Here is a 22,887-nt window from a genome sequence, read left to right on the forward strand (position 1 = left end):
CACAATGAGAATTTGCTCAGATAACAGAAAGGAACGAGGTAGTAACAAGGAGATTGATCTGGTACTTCTCTACCGTCAAATTACTAGATACATGCCCTACTATATTGATTGTTACTGAGACAGCCTAAACAATCCTTGGTTTCTGCGGTGAAGTAGCTTACTAGTTGTCTTAGATACATTTAGATTTATATAACACACACAGCATATTTTCAGTTTGGAACCAGATGTTATAAGCTTAATTAATAACGTTTAACAATGGCTTATGTTTGCTTCAAAATCAAAGTTTGAGAAAACCAAGGATCCATGTTTGGCTCATTAAGTTAGGAAGTAAATACATGATGCTTTTACGTTGATCAGTGGGAGAAATTCTATTCCTCAGACGAAAGTACCAGTTCTCTACAGCAATTCAGACAGCTAACATTCAGAAGAAACTTCCCTCAACCCAGAATCTATAAATAACAAACTCAAACCAACAGCGTCATCACTGACCAGATCACATTCTAGATGACAAACATGCATAACCTATCTTTTCTTGCAAATTTATCTATAGGCTCTAAGAAAGTACAAACGCTATGTAATGAGTAGTAAAGTGTTTCAACGAGCCAAATTCAGGAAATTTTTGAGCCTGATGAGTATGCATCATTTTCAATAAAATGCAGCATTTACAGCCATCAAACATAAAGGAACAAGTGGAGGCAGGATGCATGACATAGCGGATTTGAATGCATTAAAGAGGGAAACTTAAACAAGAAATTCTTGGACACCGAGTGCCATCTCAACTCAAGAGACAAAAGTTCATGTTGTCTCCCCAGTCCTTCCAATCAGCTGGGGAAATATACTCCAAGTTATACTCTGCAATTTAAAATAACACCATTATTTGGAAAAGGATCTAGTCACACTTTTCATTCTAGACTAGTTACCGCTATTAAGCTACACTAACATCAACAAAACTGCCAAACATGGTTAACAAAAGGAAGCATGCATCAGTAGTGAGAGAAAATCACCTACAGAGGAAAAAGGGAAAAGGTAAAACAAACAAAACCTTGCTATGTATTCAAAACAGTAGGCATTGTTGCAAATGGTGGAATGACTGAATCCAATGTACAATAATTTTCTCTTAGAAATTTGATCTTAAGCAAAATGACGACTGCCAAGCCACTCTACAATGCTTGATTTGACCTGAGACTTTACAATAATTTAATTGCTAGCAGAATTGGAGTATCATGACAAGTAATGACCAACTAACATCATCCAAATTCTTCATTCATCACATAAAAATAAAATAAACGGGCTAGTATTTTTTATTTGAACACAGAGTGAGCTAAGCAAGTTACTGACATAACAAACTACTGCAGAAGCATTCTCCTATTGTTCCTATTATCCAAATAACATATGCCTCTGTTTGAAGACAATGAGTATGATTTACTCTAACACCAGCCCGATATTGACCAAACCGTCTGCTAACCATATAAATTAACTATGAAAGCTCTCAAGGCATTTACAAGGATGACAAAAAGTGACAGAATTCCAGCTCTACTTAAGCAGCTGTAGCTGGCAGGCACTATTCATTTGACATGCAACCCATATCCAAAACAGGTCACCCATATTCAAAACTTGATCAATGTTGCGCCCATTGAATCTGCTTAATATCAATCCCTTCCTTCACCATCTCATAAAGTGGACTCATTTCCCTCAATTTTTCAACCTGTTTCACAGTAAGCTCGACAGCCCTATCAATCTCCTCCTCAGTAGTAAATCTCCCAATCCCAAACCTAATTGAAGTATGTGCCATATCCTCATCCACACCCAATGCTCTCAAAACATATGAAGGCTCCAAACTTGCACTTGTACACGCACTCCCACTAGACACTGCGACGTCTTTCAACCCCATCAACAAACTCTCCCCTTCAACATATGCGAATGACAAGTTCAAATTCCCAACATACCTCCTCTCCAGACTCCCATTCACCACCACTCCATCAATCTTCTCCCCAATCCCATTCAACAGCCTCTCTTGCAAACCCTTGATTCTCCTCTCATCATACTCCATTTCTTTCATTGCCAACTCACACGCTGCTCCCATCCCAACAACAAGAGGAGTAGGTACAGTCCCACTCCTTATCCCTCTCTCTTGCCCACCTCCATTCATTTGCGGCTCAACTCTAATCCGTGGCCGCCTTCTAATATACAAAGCCCCAACTCCTTTTGGTCCATAAATCTTATGCCCACTTAAACTCATTAAACTAACATTCCATTTGTTTACATCAATCTTAATCTTCCCTAAAGCTTGTGCTGCGTCAGTGTGAAAAGGGACATTAAATTCTTTACAAATTCTACCAATTTCCTCAACCGGTTGAATCACCCCAATTTCATTATTGACTGCCATCACAGAAACTAACCCGGTATCGGGCCGGATTTCTTTTCTTAACTTATCCAAATCAATAAGCCCATCAGACCCAACAGGCAAATACGTTACCTCAAAACCTTCCTGTTGAAGATGCCGGCAAGAATCCAAAACGCATTTGTGCTCCGTCTGCGTCGTTATGACATGACGCTTCTTGTCTTTGTAAAAATGCATAACGCCTTTGACTGAGATGTTGTTCGATTCGGTGGCGCCGGAAGTGAAGACGATTTCTCTCGGCGAAGCTCCGATAAGCTCGGCGACTTGTGCGCGGGCGGTTTCGACGGCAGTTTCCGATTCCCAACCGTAGAGGTGAGTACGGGAGTGAGGGTTGCCGTAACGGCTGAGGTAAAAAGGAAGCATCGAATCTAAAACCCTAGGGTCCACTGGGGAAGTCGCTTGCATGTCGAGGTAAAGAGGACGGCCCGCGATTTTCACGCCTTTCATGATAATTCCTTCTGTGTCCTCATACTCTGTTGGGGATGCAACTGCTGCCGCTGTGGAGAAGCGGCGGAGAAGGGTGGTTTGTTTAGTTTTGATTAGGGTTTGACGAAGAAGCTTCAAGGCCATCTTTGTTTTTTTCCTCTATCCGCGGGATATTGTTTTTTCTTTTTTGCGGCGTTATATAGAAGCAAAGTTGAAGAAGAAGAAGAAGTGCGGTTGAAGTGGATGTTGATAAAAGGAACAATATATAAAAAAATTTAAATAAATATTTATATTTTTATTACGTTAAATTAAATTTTATTTTTTAATTTAGATTAAATAAATATTAATTTTTTATTTAAATTAAATTAACTTTTATATTAATAATTAATTTAATTAAAATGATATTTATTATTATATAATATATGATATTTTTATATATTATAATTAATAATAATATATAAAATATTTAATTTAATATTTATTATTTTATATCAAATAATATTAATTTTATATATTAATATATTTTAATAAAAATAATATAATATATTAATTTGTTGCGTTAATAAAATATGTTATATTTTTTAATCTTTACGTCAAAGTTATATTAATTTTATATAAATATAAAATAATAATTAATATTTTTAATAATAATTAATTAATAATTAGTTATAAAAATTTATTTAATTAAAATTTTATTAAAAATAATAAAAAATAAAATTTATCTAAATAATTTAAAATTTATTTGAACATTAACCTCGATAGAATAATTAATCCTCGTCCGACTTTTAAGATCTTGATGATGACACGTGGCAAGTTATATGTCATTTGAAGAAAGAAGTGAATAGTTTAATGATGTTTCGAGGAGGAGTTTACAATTCTTACCACCTCCCGATGTTGAGTTCTCTTCCGAAACGAAAGCGATTGAGGCGGATAACCCGTTAAAAACGACGTAGTTTGATGATTATGTAATATCACGCGCTAGTAAGACAGTGAAGACATTAGCAGGACGAAGAGTAAGATTTGCTGAGAATATATAACTAAATACAAAATAAAATCTTATTTTGTTGTCTTTTTAAGAAGCACGAGATCTCTGGTCTGTTAAACACTCCGTTTTTTCCATTTCCAGATCCGATCTCACATTGGCACCGACACCAAGGCTTTTACTGAAAAATTTTCAATCTTGAAATCAAGATTTCTCTTTCCCTTTTTGCCTTTTCCAAACTCCTGGCATATAACCATTCTCGGAATTCCCACTCTAAAAGGAAGGCTGGCTTTCTAGTTTCTTTGGGATCATTTGGCTTCCAGGTAAGTCGCTATCAAAGCTTTTTCCTAGTTAATTTTGAAATGTTAAAAAAATGGGTTTGCTTGGAAATGCAAGTGGGTTTGATTTGTTTCCGATTGTGTACTGTTACCAGTCAAATTTCTGAATAACTGGATGAAAACGTGGGTTGGGTTTTCGTTGTGCTTGGTTATTTAGTGATTCTACGAGCCAAATGGTGGAGTTTTTAAAGCTGTAAACTTTTATTTTTCTTTGTGTTCTTTTCTCTTAAAATGACAAAAAGAGTTGAAAAAAATTTTATTTTCTTGGTTGAAGCTTTTAATAAGCACTGGGTTCTAGTGTCGGTGGTGCAATGATCTCTGTTTCTGTTACTTTATAAGGTTTGATCTCTACTTGTTTAAGTGGTGTCATTAATTTCTTTAGCCATATTTTGTCATCCTTCTTCTTCATCTTTTCTCTTTCCTTTGGATTAGGTTAGTGTAATTAGTATTATGTTATTATTAGTGTCTTTAACCATATTTTTCCATCCTGCTCTTCATCTTTTCTCTTTCCTTTGGATTTGTCTAGTGTAATTGGTATTATGCTATTATTAGTGTCTTTAATCATATTTTCCTATGGAAAGTGGAAAGTTTAATATCTGTGCTTTATTCATTTATGACGAATGAAAGCTTGTGAATTTTGTTTTTGTTCATGATAAACTACCTTTTGAGCTTTAGTTCATGGGATGATCTGGTTTCCATTGCATATGTTTTCTTTCAATAATAGTTTTATTGTCTGTTTGAGTTTTGACATGCATACTGTCATATGAGGCTGTTACTTCTTTATCGCAATCTTCTCATTGATGAAATATAAAGTTGAATTGTATGAATATATCTGTTAATTGTCAAACATGTGTTGATGAATTCTGATGTTTGTTGTGTTTTCTGACAGGTTTGTTGAAGGAAGTTCATCATGTTCAGGCTTTCACCTCGGAGGAACCAAAGATCTAAAGGTTTCAAGGTAAAGCATGCTCTACAAATATGTCTTCTGCTTGGTGTTTGTATCTGGCTGCTTTACCAAGTTAGGCACTCTAATGAGAAGAAAGCGGCATACGAGAAATCAGGGAATGAAGTCGTAAAGTTGGGGAGAAAGGACCTTCCTCAGGCAGAGGAGACAACTATTAGGGATGCAAGGCACAAGGAGGAAGAAGAGGAAGTAGAGAACAAGCCTGAGGATACTGAAAATGTGGGAAGAGAGAACGGGGATGATGATGCAATGCATGAGCATGATAATGACAAACCTGAAGAGGAAACAGAGCACAGAGAAGTTGCAATAGATGGAGAGAAGGAAAATGAAGAAAGAAGGAACAATGATAGTGAAGAGAAGGAGACTGAAGAGACTAAAGAGAAGGAAGGTGAGGAGAAGGGGAGTAAAGAGAAGGAGATAGAAGAGGGCAAAGAAAAAAAAAATGAAGAGAGTAAAGAGGAAAGTGAAAACAAAGAGAGTAAAGAGGACAGTGAAAACAAAGAGAGTGAAGTCAGCACAGAGGACAGTGAAAATAAGGTAAATGAGGAGACACAAGAAGTCAATAATCAAGAGAAAGAAAACACTGGGGACAGTCAAGAAAAGGAAAATAAACAGATTGGGGAAGAAAGTAACGAAATGGAAAGCAGAGAGAAAGAGTCAGAAAAGAGTGAGAATTCAGGTACTTTAGATGACCAGGTTCATGATGGAATTGACACAAATAATGCAGTAGCAAGAGAGGAACATTACAAGGGGGATGATGCTTCCAGCGAAGTAGTCCATGATATCCAACATGTAGCTGTTGAGAAGGAGACAAGTAGTTCAGAAAATTCCAATGAGTCAGAGCAGTTGGTAAGCAAAGATAAAAATGAATTTGACCAGGAGAACAAAACAAACAGCACTGAAGCATCCAATGTCCATCTTGATGAGGGAAATGTGCAAGAAAATGAAACAACTGAAAACAATCAAGAGAGTGGTAATGAGAGCAATCAGGCTCAGTCAAAGGAAGATTCCGGTCCTGATTCCCTGACAGCCACAGAGCACCAGAATGAGACAGATACAACACCCAATACAACTCAGAATGTAGATCATATGGCTCAACAATCTGAGAAATCTAACTTAGGTGGCACTGGTGAGCAATCAGATTCAAATGCAACTCCAAGTTCAACTGAGAATGGTGATGGAGCTAATGGAGGTTCTACAAGCTCTACCAGTAGCTCCGAATCTGTTGAGTCAAACAGACAGACTGAGAACTCCAACACATGGACAGGATCTGACAGTAAAACTGCACCTTCAGTTACAAGCCAAAATGATAACTCAGTTCAGAGCAAAGAATCCAACAATAATTCTGGAGGAGAGTGGACACAGGAAAATGGTCTGTCATTAAAAACAAATGACAATTCCAATACTGGCCAGAACAAAGGTGGTTATTCTTCTGATTCATCAATTCCTAAAGAGAGTGAAACATCCTCAAACACAAATGAAAATGCTGGTGCAGGTCTGAATGAAAATGATAGTGGCGATACCAGCAATGATGCAAATGCAAATGGGAAGGACAGCAGCGCTGACAGTCAGAGCAACACCAATGACAATTCCAATGCAAATGAAGATGTTGCTCAAAAGGACAACAACAATTCAAATGTAAATGAAAATACTGCTCAGAGCAACACCAGCAACAATGAAAATGCTGATCAGAATGTGAACAATGTCGCTGAGAGGAATGCCAACAATGAAAATGCAGGTCAGAGTGAGAACAATGCTGCTCAGAGCAATACCAACAACGAAAATGCAGGTCAGAATGAGAACAATGCTGCTCAGAGAAACAATGAAAATGCACGTCAGAATGAGAACAATGATGCTGTTCAGAGCAACACCAACAACAATGAAAACACAAATTACAATGAGAACAATGCTGCCCAGACCTACAATAATGAAAATTCAGGGCAGAATGAGAACAATGCTTCTCAGAGCTACAGCGACAACAATGGAAATCCAGGTGAGAATGAGAACAGTAATGCTCTACAGAGCTACACCGACATCAACAAAAATGCTAATGACGATGTAAATTCGGACCAAAAGGAATCAGTCGGTTCTTCAAATTCAACAGATGCATCATCAAATACAGATGGAAGCACTGATGCAAGCCAGAATAATTCCAATGTTTCTTCTGATTCTTCAACTTCTCAAGAAGTGAAAGAAGCTCAAACAGATTTGGGAACTTTGCCAGATAGAAGAGCTGAGGCGAATAACGGCGAGAATGCAGCTGCAGAGTGAAATTCCTGATGGTTTGTTGTTCACTACATGACCTACTACTGTCATTAAATTTTTGTTTTTCTTCTTCCTGAGATGATCAGGCGTTTGTATGTTCCTGGTTACATGGCTTTGTTGTCAAATAAGTGCTGAAAATATTATTTTGTACTTGTAGATTTCCACGTATAATGATTGATGTTCCAAGTTTTCATAAGCCACTGATTTAAGGTTTAAATTGCGTTCTACTGTCTGGCAAAAATGAAAGTCGTTAGTTTGATCCAACAGAATAACTTTCGATAAATTTTTCTGCAAATGTGTCTAGTTGCTTCATAAATCATCAATTTTGACATAGGACTGCCAGTTTTATGCCAAATCCAAGGATTTGAATGTGTAGCTAAACTTGCAAGGAGCAGTGGAGTTGGCAAAGCAGTAAAACCCGATAGTGCTCCAAGACCTAAAATCTTACCTCTAAAACCCAACCATCGACCTTAATCGTTGAGATCTCAACTTCTGCTGGGATGTCCCTTTGGTTCTGGCTATTCATGAACTTGTGTATAAGATCTTTATCTCAAGCTTATATACTAACTATCCTGTATTCCTCCCTCTTAGTAGAATAACAATGTCTTGGTAATTCAAACTGGGTTGTCCTTTTGCCTTATCTTAGTTTTTAGGTTATATATATTTAAAACCAAAACTTAGACAGAAAGGCTATGCTACATGCATGTAATCATAAAAGGCTAATGACTTAACAAATAATAATTGATGCAGTGAGTTATAAGTGCAATTTTTTCACATACCAATCACTAAATTCACGAGTCAAATTAGATCTGTAGTTCTAACATTCTTGCTAATGAAAAGACCTTGCATCTAACAATGCTGTGAAAAACACCGATCTCTTCGGTAGGAAAGGGCTTCAGGGACTTGTCATTTTCTCACCAATATCCCCGCTCTCCCAAATCACTTTCTTGTCACATTCTCACCGATATTCTCCTCTCTCCATAAGTAGTCTCAAATCTCAAATCATTTTCCTGTAGCTGCACTCTCTCTTTCGTTATTCCAACCACACGAGGACTTGGCGAGGGCCCTTTAGAAGTTACGCGCGAAAGCGGCCACGACACCCCAACATCCCAGTTAACTCTCACCAATAGTTTAGGTTAACCATGTAATAAGCAGCTGAAAATGAACGCGAAATACTATCCAGAATGAAAAGAACAAAAAAAAAAAAAAGAATCTGGTGAAAATTCCAAATACAACCCCATTTGGCAGCCACGGTATTATTCCCAATGCAACCCCTTTTGGCAGCCAGGTATTTTGATATTTGATGGGTTGGAAAAGAAAATTTCGTTCCCTATAGTTTATTGAGCAGCAATACAGCAATAGCTAAGAAAGTGAGGTTGAAAGAAAACTATTCATTAGTCTTATTTCGAAGCAGAGTATAGTAGACACAACCATACAGAAAGCCTTACTCAACTTGCAATGCAATGCAAGTCTTGAAATCCAGAAAGCAAAATGATAGTGCTAAAATTAACATCCAAGAAAAGATCCACAGTTATCTGATTGATCTGTCTGACAAATGAAGAAAATGTGCTAAACTCAGAAAGATTGTGTCCAATAGGCCATCCGTTGTCCTAGTGATGTTTCTCCTCGAACAGACCGTCTGGACCTGAATACCATGATAAAATGAAGAAAGGACCACATCAATCAATATAAATAAATAGATATATGTGAATAAGAAACATTATTTATGCAGTCCGTAACCAAACATAAATCCACTTCGGATAGTCAAAAGCACAATAAGCTATTATAAATGATAACACTTATCTTTATAACCAGATTCATTGCTCGCTCATCAACATCTTTCTTTTAAATAGGCTCATCAACCACAACAAATAATAATACATGCTAATATTCTCTAATATTCAAAATGCACTTACAAAGAGGCAACCCTAAACCAGCAATAATGACATCAATAAGGCTAACAAAAATCCCCAATTTATAAATGTGAAATGGCCGAGCTATTATACTTTATGAAATAAAAAGTATGGTGATTTTTGACAGCTCATATGCAATGAATGTCAAACTCTCCAACTGGCAAGTACAGGTAATTAAACTTTCTATCATTTTGAAAAAGGAAAAGAAAAAAAGGAATCTTTATGAAATTTGAAAACAAAAAACAGAACACAGGAAAAACTTGAATTCTGTTCTTTATAAGATCTTTTATGTTGGTTAAAACTAGATAAAATTAGAGACAGCTAAACTCAATGATGTAACTATAATATGGTTGAAATGAAAATGAATTTTAAACAAGGCCTTGCATTGAATCCAAGTCTTAGCAATTTATTAAGGGCTTAGGCATGGAAAGACAATTTAAAATGCTCTCTTGTATATCTTCAAACAATGATTGTAACCATAGGCTGATGGGGAATTTTGCATGGTATTCCATATAGGAGAAAGTTTTCAACTTATGTTGTAAGTTGTAAAGTAAAATCTACCATAAACTAGGAGATAAACATTCAACATATAATACAGTTTCCACTTCTAATCTTGTATAGAAGTGCAGAGAGCAAGCAAGCGAGAGAGAGAGAGAGGACTATAAAAAATAGCCTATTTTTTAAGTTAGGGTAAAACATAGGAAAGTACATAATTACCAGCAACCTAATTAAAGTTAAAAAAAAAAAATCGCCAACCATAATTGATTGGAAGTTAGCACTTTCCCATATATATAACGTGCACGTTACAATGTGCTGGCAATTTTTAAGTCTCCATATAAATTACATAGTGTTTGGATGCTTAAAAAAGCAAGTGATTTGTACAAAAATGAGTCAAATTTATTTCCTTTTTAACCAAATTCAATAGGGTTCCAGTTGGTTTTGATTCCAAAACAGACCTTAAATTCTCTAAGTTTGTCTAGAACTCCTTCCCTTCTTGGACTTTAAAGAAAATGGGTGAAAAGAAAAGAAAAATCCAGATTTGCCTTTAATTGCCATGGAAAGGCCTAAAATCTAAAAACAACATCCAAAGCAAGTAGGATAACATACCCCATGGGAACTCCTTGTTGCGAATGTGCAGATATGGGTACGCCTGCACACATACACACAACATGACAATCCAACAATCAGTCACAAAAGAATACTGTACATTTGAAATGTGAATGTAAAACATATCTAGAACTAAAAACATCAGTTTTTAAAAAATAATGAATAAAATTAAACAGAAAGAAAGTAAGCTCACTGGAGGCTCTTCATGATGGTGATGTCCCTTTGATAGATTATAAATCGCTAAAACAGTGCAGGTAGCAATCCCTAAATATGTTATCTTCTCCCATTTCGCCGTTTCATCTGAAAAAAAAAATTGCACACACATCATAAATTCCTGTTTAAAAAAATAAGCTCTGGTTTTATTAAGCTGTTTGAACTTTCGATTAGAAGACTAAATTCTATTTTAATTTTTCTTCTATTTCTAACACAGATTCGATCAAAATGTCAAGGATAAACTAAAACATAAAACCCTAGAACATCAAAAACGGTAAAGAAAATCAAAACATAATCAATCCGTAGATGAAAAAAAAAACCCTGATTCGAATCAGATCGAAAAAGATTAAAATTTGTAAAGAAAAAAAAAAAGCTCGCATACAAGCATCATCGTGATGAGAAGAGGAAGCGAAGCCTCGCTTGGGAGTAGCAGAAGGGCGAGAACCACCGCGAAGAACGGTTCGGAGGAAACCAGATCGCACGCTTGCCATCGCCATTTTGCCTTTCGGTTTTTTTCTATTGAATCGAAACCGGAAAACCCTTTCGTTTTGCACTCTTTATTTTGTCAGCGACGAGAAGAGAAAGGGATTAGCACGTGCGAAGTATGTGCTGTTTCTTTTTTTTTTTCCTCAATTCCTTAATTTTTTGTAAAGAAATTAGTAAATATTGAAAAATATTAAAATATAATCATATTTGGAAGATTTGTTCTAGATGTCAATGTTATTATCTCTTTTCTCTTTTTTAAGAATTCTCAATTGTGATCCTTTTTAAGCAAAACATTGACTTTTTGAATACAGCTACTTCCTTCCTATTTTACTTTTTCTTGTTTTTTTTTTTTATAAAATTAAATACATCAATAAAATTTATAATTATAATCAAACAACTTCTTTCAATACAAGCAGTTGCTGGTAATTGCTAACATAGATTGTGCTAATAACTGAGTATATTATCAATATTTTTTTTTCCAATAAAGTTATTTATGATAAAAGAACTTGTTAACTTTTGTCAATTGAAGGGAGCACTTGAATAAAATATCATGGCTTTCTTCCATTGGCCTCACATTCTTAACTTCAAACTACTTAAGTAGATGATTAGGATGCAATTTTGTCTAATGCAAGAAACAAGTGATAAGTGATTGCAAAGATAATCTCTCCTTCACTGCAAGCTAATTCAGAAAAAAGAGAACTTTCATCCCTCAAAAGTATGCAAACAATGACTGTTTCTCACCCTTTTTTTCAGGGAATTCAAGTGTTTCTAACAACACTATCTGCATAACCAGCACTGCTGTGTCTGGCCTCTCAGGATGTATATTATAAGATCAAATCTGCTATTGCATATCGGCAAATAAGGATTCTGTATGAAACAATCTTCAATTCTCCCTCAATCACAAAGCAATTGTTTCATGAATTGAAGCATACCAAGAAAAAAAAAAAAGGCACATAAAAAATGGTAGACATAGGAGCAGAAGAAACCAGTTTATTATTATTGATTTTCAATTTATTCGGTTTCCAAACCTCATCCCAACAGACAAAACAGAGAGGGATTGACTAGATCAGTTCACATAAATTGAAGCGCCTTTGGCAAGTCACCTTAGACACACCCTCTCCCAACTGACTGATTGGGGTAAAATTAACTCGCATGACCAACATCGTGGTCACAAGGATCACCAGAAGAATTACCCTCAGTGGAACCACCGAGAGAAGCATCAATTTCTCCAGCCGATATCAGAGTTAAAGCACCAGCCTCGACTGAAAGTTCCTGCATGCGCTTCCTCAGCTTCACCTTAAACTCCTCCAGCATTGATTTCAGTGTCAAGAGCTCCTCCAAGTTAAGTTCATCAACTGGTCTTTCCACCAAGCTTTGGCCCTGGCCTTGGCTCTCCATCCTCATCTGTTTGAGTCTCTCACCTCGAAGTTTTTCAGCCCTCAGTTTCTCCATAATATCAGAGTATTCTTTGTTAAGCTCACGCAGAGAGGCCTCATACTCAGCCTCAGTGCACTGGATTGCTTCCAGATCTGGCTTACTCAAGTTGGGAAGCCTGTTCATAATAGTGTCAACACCGGGATGGCCAAAGGAGAACGCCTTGCCACCAGGAGAGAAAACGACAAGGGCAGTCTCAACAGCACATAAGGTACAGAGTTCCCTGGCCTTCTTGAAGAGGCCAGATCGACGTTTGGAGAAAGCAACCTGCCGAGCATCTGCTCCTGGAATCATCCACATTTGAGTCCTTCGGCGGCCCTTGCTTGACAATCCTGCCATTGAGAAACTACTAGAAAAGCAATGAAAAAGAAGTCTTAGGGAATTGCTTGTGAAATTTGGAGGACAAATGCACCTTATTTATAGGGCTTTCATGCCTAGGCTAGTACTCAGAGGTATCCAACTCTCATTCCCGGATTGGTCGCTCCTCTGTTTCCTTCCATATATTACCTTGGCAGTCATGCAGTCAGAATAAACTCTTCTAATTTGTTTTACTACTTATTGCTAAATGACAATACTTGAATATCCTTAGTTGGCATACTTAAACAGAATCAAACTATTAGCATTTGGAGGCAAATGGAAGTTTTCCAGGAAGTTTGACATAGCTGCGTGGAAAAATGTAGTAAGCCTACCAAACTTGTCTACAAGATTCATAATGGCATTAAATGTTTCAAGACGTAATATTCCTTCAATGACTTAAGTTTTCATAAGCAGACGTGTAAGTCCAGCTTTCAATTAGCAAGGAATGAAGCAGTCAAGCAAGGCTTTCTTCTTTCTTTTAGAGTCAGAAATGAAAACCAAACAAGTCAAAGCAATCTTCTGCTAATAGGGTTTAAGTAATTAAGGTAATATTACATGTCTTGAAACATTAAAGGCTGTAATATTTTTCCAATAAACGAATTTGGTAAGCGTCTTATTTTTGCCCATGCAGCTATGGCAGGCATATCCAGGAAATTAACTTCCATTGCATCCAAACACTAACAATCTGATTCAATTTAAGTGACTCAACTTACCCTACAACCCAAACTACAACTAGAACTACAGGATTCATATACAGCGCTTTGAGCACCCTATTTCTGGTACCAGAAACCTGGCCGCAAATTTACCACAATAAAGCAAGTAATTTAATATAAGTTTAAGAATTGGTAACAAAATAAAGACCACATTAGAATTGGTAATAATTGCTGACCTCTATTATTACATTAAATTGTTATGAATTGTAACTTTTCTATTTGAAATGTGGATACAAGCATGAGGAAAGATCTTTGCCATCAGACTGTGATTATATTAATGTTATGGCAGGTTTCATTGTCAATCAAGAAACGCATTCACCTGAAATTTAAAGGACTGCTATCATGTCAAACTAATTTATCCGAGTAGAATTAAATTGCTTTCCTTAGTTTACAAGAACTTTTTACTGGGGGCCACAGAGAGTTATTGTGAAGATGGGCGTAAATGGTGTGACTTAAGCCTGAGAATTCTAATAGGAACTGGATTCTTATAATCAAAGCCATATTACATGATACAAACACATGGCATGACAATAATAACAACAAAATTTAACAGATCTGTGGTTGTTGTAAATTGTCAGAACCTTGAAAATGGCACTCCTTTTAATATTTCTAGAGATCTCTCATTTTGTGAATCATATTAATCAAGCTTGATAGTAATACACTTAATTCAACTGCATAAAAAAGAGGCAAGTAATTAACTTTCTAGTAGAGAGGTTGCAACTAAATTAAGAGTTCAACTTGCCTTGACTCACAACAGAATACATGTTACAGATTTACATCTTGTTTTTCAATTTAAAGCATATGCATAAGCAAAAAAACAACCCTGCTCTTGCTGTGGATAATACACTTTTGAGTTTGAGAACTGTCTAAAAATCCCTCATGTCATTTATTATTCTTGAGTCTGAACTTAATGGATGAGTGTAACAGTCTTTACTCATAAATATGCTATTATATATTCAAATCATACATCTGCAACTCTAAACCTTACAATTAATACCAAATCCTTTTGCCTTCTTCATCAAACATTTTTAAGCCATTTCTGCCACATTTTCTATCATCAGTCTAGACACACTGCATTAATCCTCGTAGCATGAGGCACGCACCACAACTACGCAAAAGAATGCAATATTTATAGAAACGCAAAGATATTTTTGGAAAATAAAAAGTCAAGGACAAATAGTATTGAGGGAAATGAAGATTCGAAACCAAGTATCTAGCTGATTTCAAAAATATCCCAGATGTGATGATAATACTGTCAATAATTTCATCCTGAGGAAAAAGTTATTTCTTTTTCATTTATCTCATAACTGTTAAAAAATTTGGTTGGAAATGAGGCACAACTTGAACAGACACAAAAATAGACTTTGCTGGAATAATGTGCAGTACCCTTACTTTTAACATTAATAAAAGGAAGAAAACATCTTCCAGAAAAATCAGTCAATCTCAAAAAATTTGGATATCTGATCATCAATCTCAACAAGTTCGGATATCAACATGCCCCCCCCCCCCCCAGTTGCCTCTTTATCAAACAGCTCATATGCCTGAAGTCAGTTACAGCTACTGCTAAAAAGTGATGATAAATTTCGACTTTTCCAAATACAAGCCTTATAGATAAGATGCGGTAGTACTAGCCTATAAGAAAACTAGAAAGCTACCATTGCTTTAACATAAGTATGCACTTATTGTGTAGTGCAATTCCAGACTAGCTGTGATGGTAAATTTCATTCTTATTTCTTGATTTCAAGAGTATTTTAGCTTTTTATGATTGATTGCCACACGGTAATATATTCCAACCTATCCATGACTCTGGGGGTAACTTTTACACAGTTTTTTTTCCAGCAATATGTGAGTGCAAAATCAACTTCTCCTCTAGGTATGTCATTGTCAAGAAATAATCTTGTAATCTAAATTCAGAGGGGTATACCACAAAGTAGGATAATAAATGCAGTTGATACATTATGCAACTAGATGCTGAACATTTCAGACATCATTAACTGGACTATTTAAGCTTTGTTTGGTTAATGTTTTTACTGTTTGCTATTTTACCTTTTTTGTGCAAAACATAAATAATGAATAAAAAACAAAAGGCAAATGGCAATTGCACAATCAAGCCAAGCCTTAGTTAAAATCTAAGCCTATTAAATTTTTAAATTAAGGATGAACCAACCAAATTCTGACAGTTATCTTAAGGTCTGACATGTGACGGTCCTACGAATAGTAACTATGCTTCTCTTATATGTTCAATCATGATAACTTATTTTACCAAACATTATTTATATAATTAGTTAGTTTCCTTAACCCTTTCCTATTTTATAGCCTCATCCAAGTATCTTTCCATTTGATAACAAGATATCAAAATGGGTTTTACTTTTCAACTAATCTGATAACAAATTCAAAAATAAAACCTATTCTCATTATAAAAAAGTCCAATCCCTGGTGGTCTCCATTTCACTGTCTTATAGCCAGCTAGAATCAGCCAACAAGAGAATGAAACCAATCTCTGGACAGAAATTAAAATTGAATCTAACTCTACCAGCTCGAAAAAATTGTCAGCAATTCATAGCTATCAACAATAAAAAGTTATTCCGGATTCCTCCTCCCCCAAGTTTATAATGAGTTTTTCTCCTGCTACATCTAGTCTGACCATGACTAATTAATTGTTCTTGCATTTGAAAAACAACTGCTGCCAGCATTCCTTCGCAAACTTCATTGTCGAATGCTTTGGAGTACTATTAATTTCTACAATTAAACATCAGGCGAAAATCTTATCTAGAACCAATTAGAAAACAAAAATTGAATTAAAACAAGTGCCAAACAATATGATGCAAAGTTAAATCTTCATGATATGGCAGCAAAGAACCAAACTAAATAGCATGAATGTGAAGAATGAATCAACGTCAAACTGAATGCTAAAAGACATAACCAGTTGAGAGACACCAAGCCCCGCTTTGTCTGTGAGCTCCACTCCGACGTGCACAGCAAAGAGAAGCCTTGCATCAGTGTGAAATGAAATCCCCCGCATCAAAACCACCCCCGAAAAAGAAAAGAATCCTGGTAGCGTCCAGAACCTACGCCAAAACCAACGTTTCTGATACTTTGTAGTTGAACTAGAAAGGTTCGTGCGTCTTTCTTGTGAGATTTGGTTAAACTCTGTTTGGTAAGAAAAAGAAAGAAAAAATAAAAATGTTTTTCACTTGTTTTTACCCTTCTCCGGTTCTCCAAACATGGCAGTAGACTACTAGCACAGAGTTTATGGCCTAGGGGAAGAAAAGGAGATAAAAATTCGAAACTAAGCCTAAATTTTAACTGAGATGGGACTTCAAAGATCAATCAAGCTTGGCCCAATAAAGAACCATGAATCCAATAAACAAAAGGAGTAATTTATCTGTTGCAGGCCCAATTACATATTTAACTCGAATTTTCAAAGCTTTAACCAGACGCAAACCGACCATACAAGCTAGCAATTCTCATCCGTCAACACTACCCCATCAAAATGAAACAAAATCGACTTATTTTCCAAACACATTGAACCAAAAATTTCGGCTACCGCTTGAAAGTTGAAAACTTCAACCAAGAAAAAGACCCAAAATTTTCCCACATGCCACCTCTCACAATCTCAAGACAGCTTAGACCGTTGTCTTATATGCCAAGTTTCAAAGTCACCGCCAACACGAGACACGTCCGAGATTTTGAACCTTTTATGACGAAACGATGGTCATTTGGTTTTTTTTTTTTTTTTTTTGGGAGGGGGGGGGGGGGAGTCGGGGTCTTGANTTTTTTTTTTTTTTTTTTGGAGAGGGGGAGAGGGGGGGCTAGGTTTTGGTAACTTGACCTTGTGCATGGTTCAATTTAAGGTTGCTATAGTCAAGCCAAAATGGTCCGGTCGGGTACAGTAGAAAGGGTCACCGAGCCGCACTCCCTAGACCCCTGAATTGCAGACCAAATTTGGTTTGATGACAATGGCTTTGTATTGGGTTGAAATCTGTACAAGCTTTTTTCTTTGTTCCAAAGTAAGAGGGTTCCTTTTCTTAATGCATTAAATTTGATAACTTCTCTCAGCACACGGAGTTCTTAGTTGGCATGTACGACTTTGAATGAAGACTCTTGCCATTAAGTCAAATATATAATGATAATTGAAGGAGGTTTTTAGAGCTATTTTCCACAAAATCCTTGCTATCATCCTTAAATAAGGCCAGCAAAACTGCAAATGTCTCCTCTCAATTACATTCAAAAATGTCCGCGGTCCCCTATTCACCACTCCAAGTTCATCATGTATTTAGCTTGTGATAGATATAAAGGGACAATTGGCCATATACATTTATACCAAGAATATTGGGAATCTACCTTATATGTATCCTTATACACGAGAGAAAAAATTATTTACAAAAAAAAAATCCAATGTTTGAATGTTAGTTATACAAAAAAAAAAAAGCTGAAAGTATGTAGTAATTCTACTAAAAAAAATTAAATGCTTATAAATTTATTCTTTATCATTTTTCCTCCATTTGTGAGGAGTTCCCATAAAATACTCTGATTATGCTAAACAGGTGAGCTGAGTTGAGGTTCATCACACTTCAAGTGATTACAGTTGAATCAACCGTCTGATACTGCTGTTTTGATGATCATCTTCCTCCATGCAACAGCTACTTGGACGTTGAAGTTCCAAACAAGGCGTTTCTTCTACAAGGTTAGCAAGCTCTTCATCACCATCATCGTCATCCTTATCGATAACATCGTGGAGATCAAGCGCGTACACCACATCTTCACTAGCCCATCCCGCACGTAATAACACAACAGACAAGACCCTCACATGCCATGCAGCATCCCCACCGTCCATCACCAATCGGGTCCCACTCTTTTCCTTGTTCTCGTTTTGATCACAGCCGTCGATCATCATCATCTCCCTCACCTCCTCCTCTCTCCACCCCCCCTCTCTCAATTTCCAAAACACTTCCTCCAAACATCCCCTTAAGCCCAAGTCCTCCTCTACCTCACCCCTACTCCACCACCCCCGCGTGACACCACGCGCCACAACTCTCCTTCCTTTCTCCGCCACGTCCGTCCAAAAGTCAATCCTCCGCGCTGTGGTCGCGGCCCAAGCCGGCACATTGTTATTGACGCTATTGCTTTTCTTCCTCGTGAAAGGCTTAAAAACCCCACCTCTTCTCAAGAATTCGACTTCTTGAAAAAACCTAGTAATATCAAAGCTCAAGATTCTAACCTCATCTCCATCAACGTAAAAAACAGGGTTTCCAGCCATGTTTGGCGTCGAAGGGATATAACAATTTCTATATATAGGAACAAGAAGAGGCGCTTTTTGTAATAAGCTTTTAACCAACGCCAAAGCTTCATTGGAATTTGAAGGTTTGGGCCCCCAAGAATCGGACCAAAAGTTGTGTAACGTAATGTTCTTGGAAAGAGACAAGAGAGGAAGGTTAAGGAGAATGTTAAGTTGTTGAGGAGAAGAAGATCGCCAGTTTGGGAAAGAAGGGTCGACGGGGAGGCCTTCTTGGAGGATAGAGCGGAGGTCAGGAGGGAAAGTGAAGTGGAGAGTAGATTCGACGGAGGAGAATTCTTGGTCAGTTAAGCCTGGAAGGATTGGAATATCAAGAGATTTAAGATGGTCAATAAGGCTTTTGGAATACGCAGCGAAAGAGAAACAAACAAGCTTTGATCTTGGTGGTCCTTTGGGTGCTTTCATTAAAGGGTTTGGAGGTTGGGTTTGGGTTGTTGTTGCTGTTGCAGCCATTTATTTAGTTGATGAAGAAGGAAAGAAAAGAGGATGCTTTTCGAAGGGCGGGTTCAAAGAGGATGATCGGAGAATTGTGAGATCCGTGGGGAATTCAGAGAGAGAGATATTTGACTAAAATTGGTAGAGGGAGAGGAAATATTAACGTCTCTCATGGGTGGCAAGGGATGGTCTGGGTTACTTAAGGGGGTAACAAATGGGAAGGTGTGATGGAGAATGGGGAAGTCACGTGGAAGCCTCGTTGACATTGTTGTCTGGTGCTTATATATAATCATCAGCCTGCATCTCTTGTTTCTTACTTCAATTAAGGCTAAAATAAAATTGGCTACGCAAGGTCGGAATTGCACATTTTTCTCCGCCATCACCCCATTTCTTAAATTTGGGATGATATTTTATCACCGCTGCGGAACAAGAAAAATTAGAGATGTGTAATTGATGAGTTTTTATATCGATTTGGTTTATTATAATTAAATATTAAATAGATCAAATATTTTTAAAAAATCAACAAAAATATTAAATTTTAAAAAAGATCAAACTAATCAAATATCGAGTTAGTTTAATTTATTTGGTTTTAAATCAAAAGAATCGAATTTTGTCACTTATATATTTTACAAATTATAATATTAAAATTTATAAATTTCATCCATAATTATAAAATATATAAATAATCTAAACCATAAAATATATATATAACATTTGTCCTTTCACTTGTATAATTAAGTCATTTCACATAAACCATCAAATTCATCAAATTAACATTTAAGAGTTTTAAATTTTAAGTTTTAACATTCCTAGCATGCTTGGTTCATTAGAAAAAATAGAATGGGAATAGAATAGTCATTCTAAGAGAATAAAATAGAGAAAAAATAATTATTATATAGATTGGTTCATGAGAATGAAATAGAATAAAAATTGTTATTACTACTTATTCTATTGTTTGGCTAGTAGAAATAATTTTAAGAATGATTAAAGAATAATGGGTAAATGATAAAAATACNTTGTTTGATTGGGTAGAACAATTTTAAGAGTAGTTAAAGAATAATGGGTAAAAAATAAAAATATTTTTTATTTAATTTTAAAAAAAATTTAATTAAAAAATAAAAATACTATGATGAGAAAAAATATTCTTTATTAAAATTAAAAAATTTATTTTGTTAAAAGGTAAAAATATTTTAAGTAATAAAATCAAATAACTTTTACTATAATTGAATAATATTTTCACCAAAATACAAACATAATTTTATTATAATTTAATAATATTTTATATTAGAAGCTAATTAAACATTTTATTATAATTAAATAATATTTAATATTAAAAATAAAATATATTTTTCATTCAATTAAATAATAATAATATAATAATATTTTTATATTAAACATTTATTATATTCGAATAATAATATTAAATAATATGCTTTTATAATATTTAATATATTAAATAATATTTAAATATTTTCATTCCTTTTTTTTGAAAATGAAGTAAAAATTTTGTTTCTTTTGTGCTTTAAAAAGAGAAGGAGTGAGGAAGAGAGAGAGAAAAATAAGTTTAGTATTTTTTTATAAAGTAATTTTTTAAATTGTAAAAGGGTATATTTGTCTAATCAATTTTTTTCTTATTCCCAATAATTTGGAATAGCCATTACCAAGGGGGGCTTTGGTAATGGCTATTCAGGCTTCTATTTGAATAGCTATTTTGAAAAATAGTCATTTCATTGAACCAAATGTAGTTTTATCTTAAGAACGAGAATAGAGGAGGAATGGTTATTCCATTCCCCCCAACCAAGCATGCCCTCAATGTTCAACATAATAAAGGTAATAAAATTAACATCCACAAAATAAGATTATCTAACACAAAAATAATCAACCATTGTATATCATCAACTTAATAATAGAAAAATATATATTTAATTAAAAAAAGTAAAATATATACTTTATATAAATTTTAAAAAATATATAATATTATATATATTAATATATATAATATTAGTTTTGTCTTTTAATTGATTCGATCTAAAAATTTTAAAACTAAGAACTGATCAAATAAATTAATTGGACCAATAGACCAATCAAATCGAACTATTTTACTTAAATTATATTCAATTTAATTGAGTCATTAGTCCGGTTCAATTTTACCCACTCCTACTTATATATGAGAATCATTTGAGCTATTTTTGTTAAGTCTAATATGTTTTCGTATGATTGAGATTCTGCCTCCAAGTGTACTTGATTGAATGAGGGATGTGAAAGCATCAAAGTACATTTGAGTGGCAAAATAGCATGGCAGTTGCAAACACAAATAAGAGAACAAGACTGCAATTTAATGAGAAATTATTAAAAGAATACTCTAACATGAAAACTACATGACATATATAAACCAGTTGCATAAAGAATAAATTTTAGAGTTAACTTGAGACATTTAATGCCAACTTGAAGTTAAATCTATGGTTGATATTTGGCAAGAACAAGATACATATAATGCAACGGATGATTGCAGATTATTGTAAAGAAATACAAGAGTATTATTATAAGCATATGATTAATTTTGAGACACTGAAATGGAAACCAGCTTATTCATGATAGCAACTTAAAGATAGTATAAGATTTCAATCACTTTGTCCAATCAAAAACCCAAGTAATTTGACTATGATTCCCATGAGTGATACAATTTTCTTCTCCTTACCTAAAAGAATTTTAATTGTCCCCTAACCGATTGATTTTAATAATAACCCACCATACATAAAGACCCAGAAATGGTCGCCCCAGAACAAGACACATCTTTTATTCATTGCATCATTTCTGAAAGTAATATAAATGTGGGGAATCAGCTTTAGCAATTGAAAAAGACAGAAATTCATCTCAATTTTTCTTCCCCTATGCCTGGATTTTATGATTCCAGAGGACCCACAATTCTGTTCTTATAATGCTTCAAGACAAATGGCCATGGGCTTCTGGAATTGTAGGAAGATGGCCATATGGCATGGATTTTACTGTTAAGGAGGAGTGATATACATTTGGGTCCATGAATTTAATATGGTGTAAAACATTGGAATCCAAGGCTTGCCTTGTTCATACTTAGGTAGGATCAATTTATTTCTTTGTTTACTTTTGGTATCCTAAATATGCTTTTGTTAACCTGCCCATATTACTAAACTTAAATATTTGATTAGGCGGGCAATAAATATAATCCCCTTGGTATGGGGTTCTTCTCATTGAGGTTGGAAGGATTTGTTTAATTACTTTATGTATCCACTAATTATCAATTATATTTGGAATTTTGGATTCTTGTTCTTGATTAGTATGTTTAAAGAGTTCAAACTTTTTCTTCCTTATTTTATTAACTAATAACCTAAACTTTAACTTTTTAACCAATAAAGTGCACAAAGAGAACGAAGCATTTAAAACATAATAATTGGATATAAAATTCGAACTAATTTTTTTTTACGGGTTAAGATAAGAAACAAAAAGATAAATAAAATAAAATACAAAGTTGAGGCCGGCTGGTAGGTCCATTTCATAACCCATATAAAAATAGGTAACGC

At 35.1% G+C, this 22,887-nt stretch overlaps 5 protein-coding genes across 7 annotated transcripts; 1 reads left to right on the forward strand and 4 right to left on the reverse strand.

The window, feature by feature from the left end:
- LOC18611361 (cysteine desulfurase, mitochondrial) lies at window positions 1,103–3,039 on the reverse strand. The gene has a single exon (XM_018124337.1). The coding sequence runs from the start codon at window positions 2,969–2,971 to the stop codon at window positions 1,619–1,621; it is 1,353 nt and encodes a 450-aa protein (XP_017979826.1). The 5' UTR covers window positions 2,972–3,039; the 3' UTR covers window positions 1,103–1,618.
- On the forward strand, window positions 3,850–7,572 carry LOC18611362 (uncharacterized protein DDB_G0290685). Of its 3 annotated transcripts, XM_007047583.2 has the most exons (3): window positions 3,850–4,132; window positions 5,037–6,531; window positions 6,607–7,572. In XM_007047583.2, the coding sequence occupies exons 2-3, from the start codon at window positions 5,058–5,060 to the stop codon at window positions 7,380–7,382; spliced, it is 2,250 nt and encodes a 749-aa protein (XP_007047645.2). In that variant the 5' UTR covers window positions 3,850–4,132; window positions 5,037–5,057; the 3' UTR covers window positions 7,383–7,572. The 3 variants fall into 3 exon arrangements, with proteins under 3 accessions (XP_007047645.2, XP_017979812.1, XP_017979814.1); XM_018124323.1 differs by having other exon boundaries at window positions 5,037–7,572; XM_018124325.1 differs by lacking the exon at window positions 3,850–4,132 and adding an exon at window positions 4,464–4,486 and having other exon boundaries at window positions 5,037–7,572.
- LOC18611363 (cytochrome c oxidase subunit 6a, mitochondrial) lies at window positions 8,748–11,257 on the reverse strand. The gene is made up of 4 exons (XM_018124342.1): window positions 10,992–11,257; window positions 10,590–10,696; window positions 10,397–10,439; window positions 8,748–9,021 (listed from the first exon to the last, which is right to left on the reverse strand). Exons 1-4 carry the CDS (start codon window positions 11,104–11,106, stop codon window positions 8,987–8,989), a joined length of 300 nt encoding a protein of 99 aa, XP_017979831.1. The 5' UTR covers window positions 11,107–11,257; the 3' UTR covers window positions 8,748–8,986.
- Window positions 12,071–15,660, reverse strand: LOC18611364 (agamous-like MADS-box protein AGL29). The gene has a single exon (XM_018114296.1). It carries the CDS (start codon window positions 12,866–12,868, stop codon window positions 12,239–12,241), a length of 630 nt encoding a protein of 209 aa, XP_017969785.1. The 5' UTR covers window positions 12,869–15,660; the 3' UTR covers window positions 12,071–12,238.
- On the reverse strand, window positions 17,782–19,741 carry LOC18611365. Its single transcript, XM_007047586.2, has one exon. The coding sequence runs from the start codon at window positions 19,346–19,348 to the stop codon at window positions 18,182–18,184; it is 1,167 nt and encodes a 388-aa protein (XP_007047648.2). The 5' UTR covers window positions 19,349–19,741; the 3' UTR covers window positions 17,782–18,181.

The sequence above is a fragment of the Theobroma cacao genome, chromosome 1 (genome assembly GCF_000208745.1).
Source record: "Theobroma cacao cultivar B97-61/B2 chromosome 1, Criollo_cocoa_genome_V2, whole genome shotgun sequence".
Classification (NCBI taxonomy): Eukaryota; Viridiplantae; Streptophyta; class Magnoliopsida; order Malvales; family Malvaceae; genus Theobroma; species Theobroma cacao.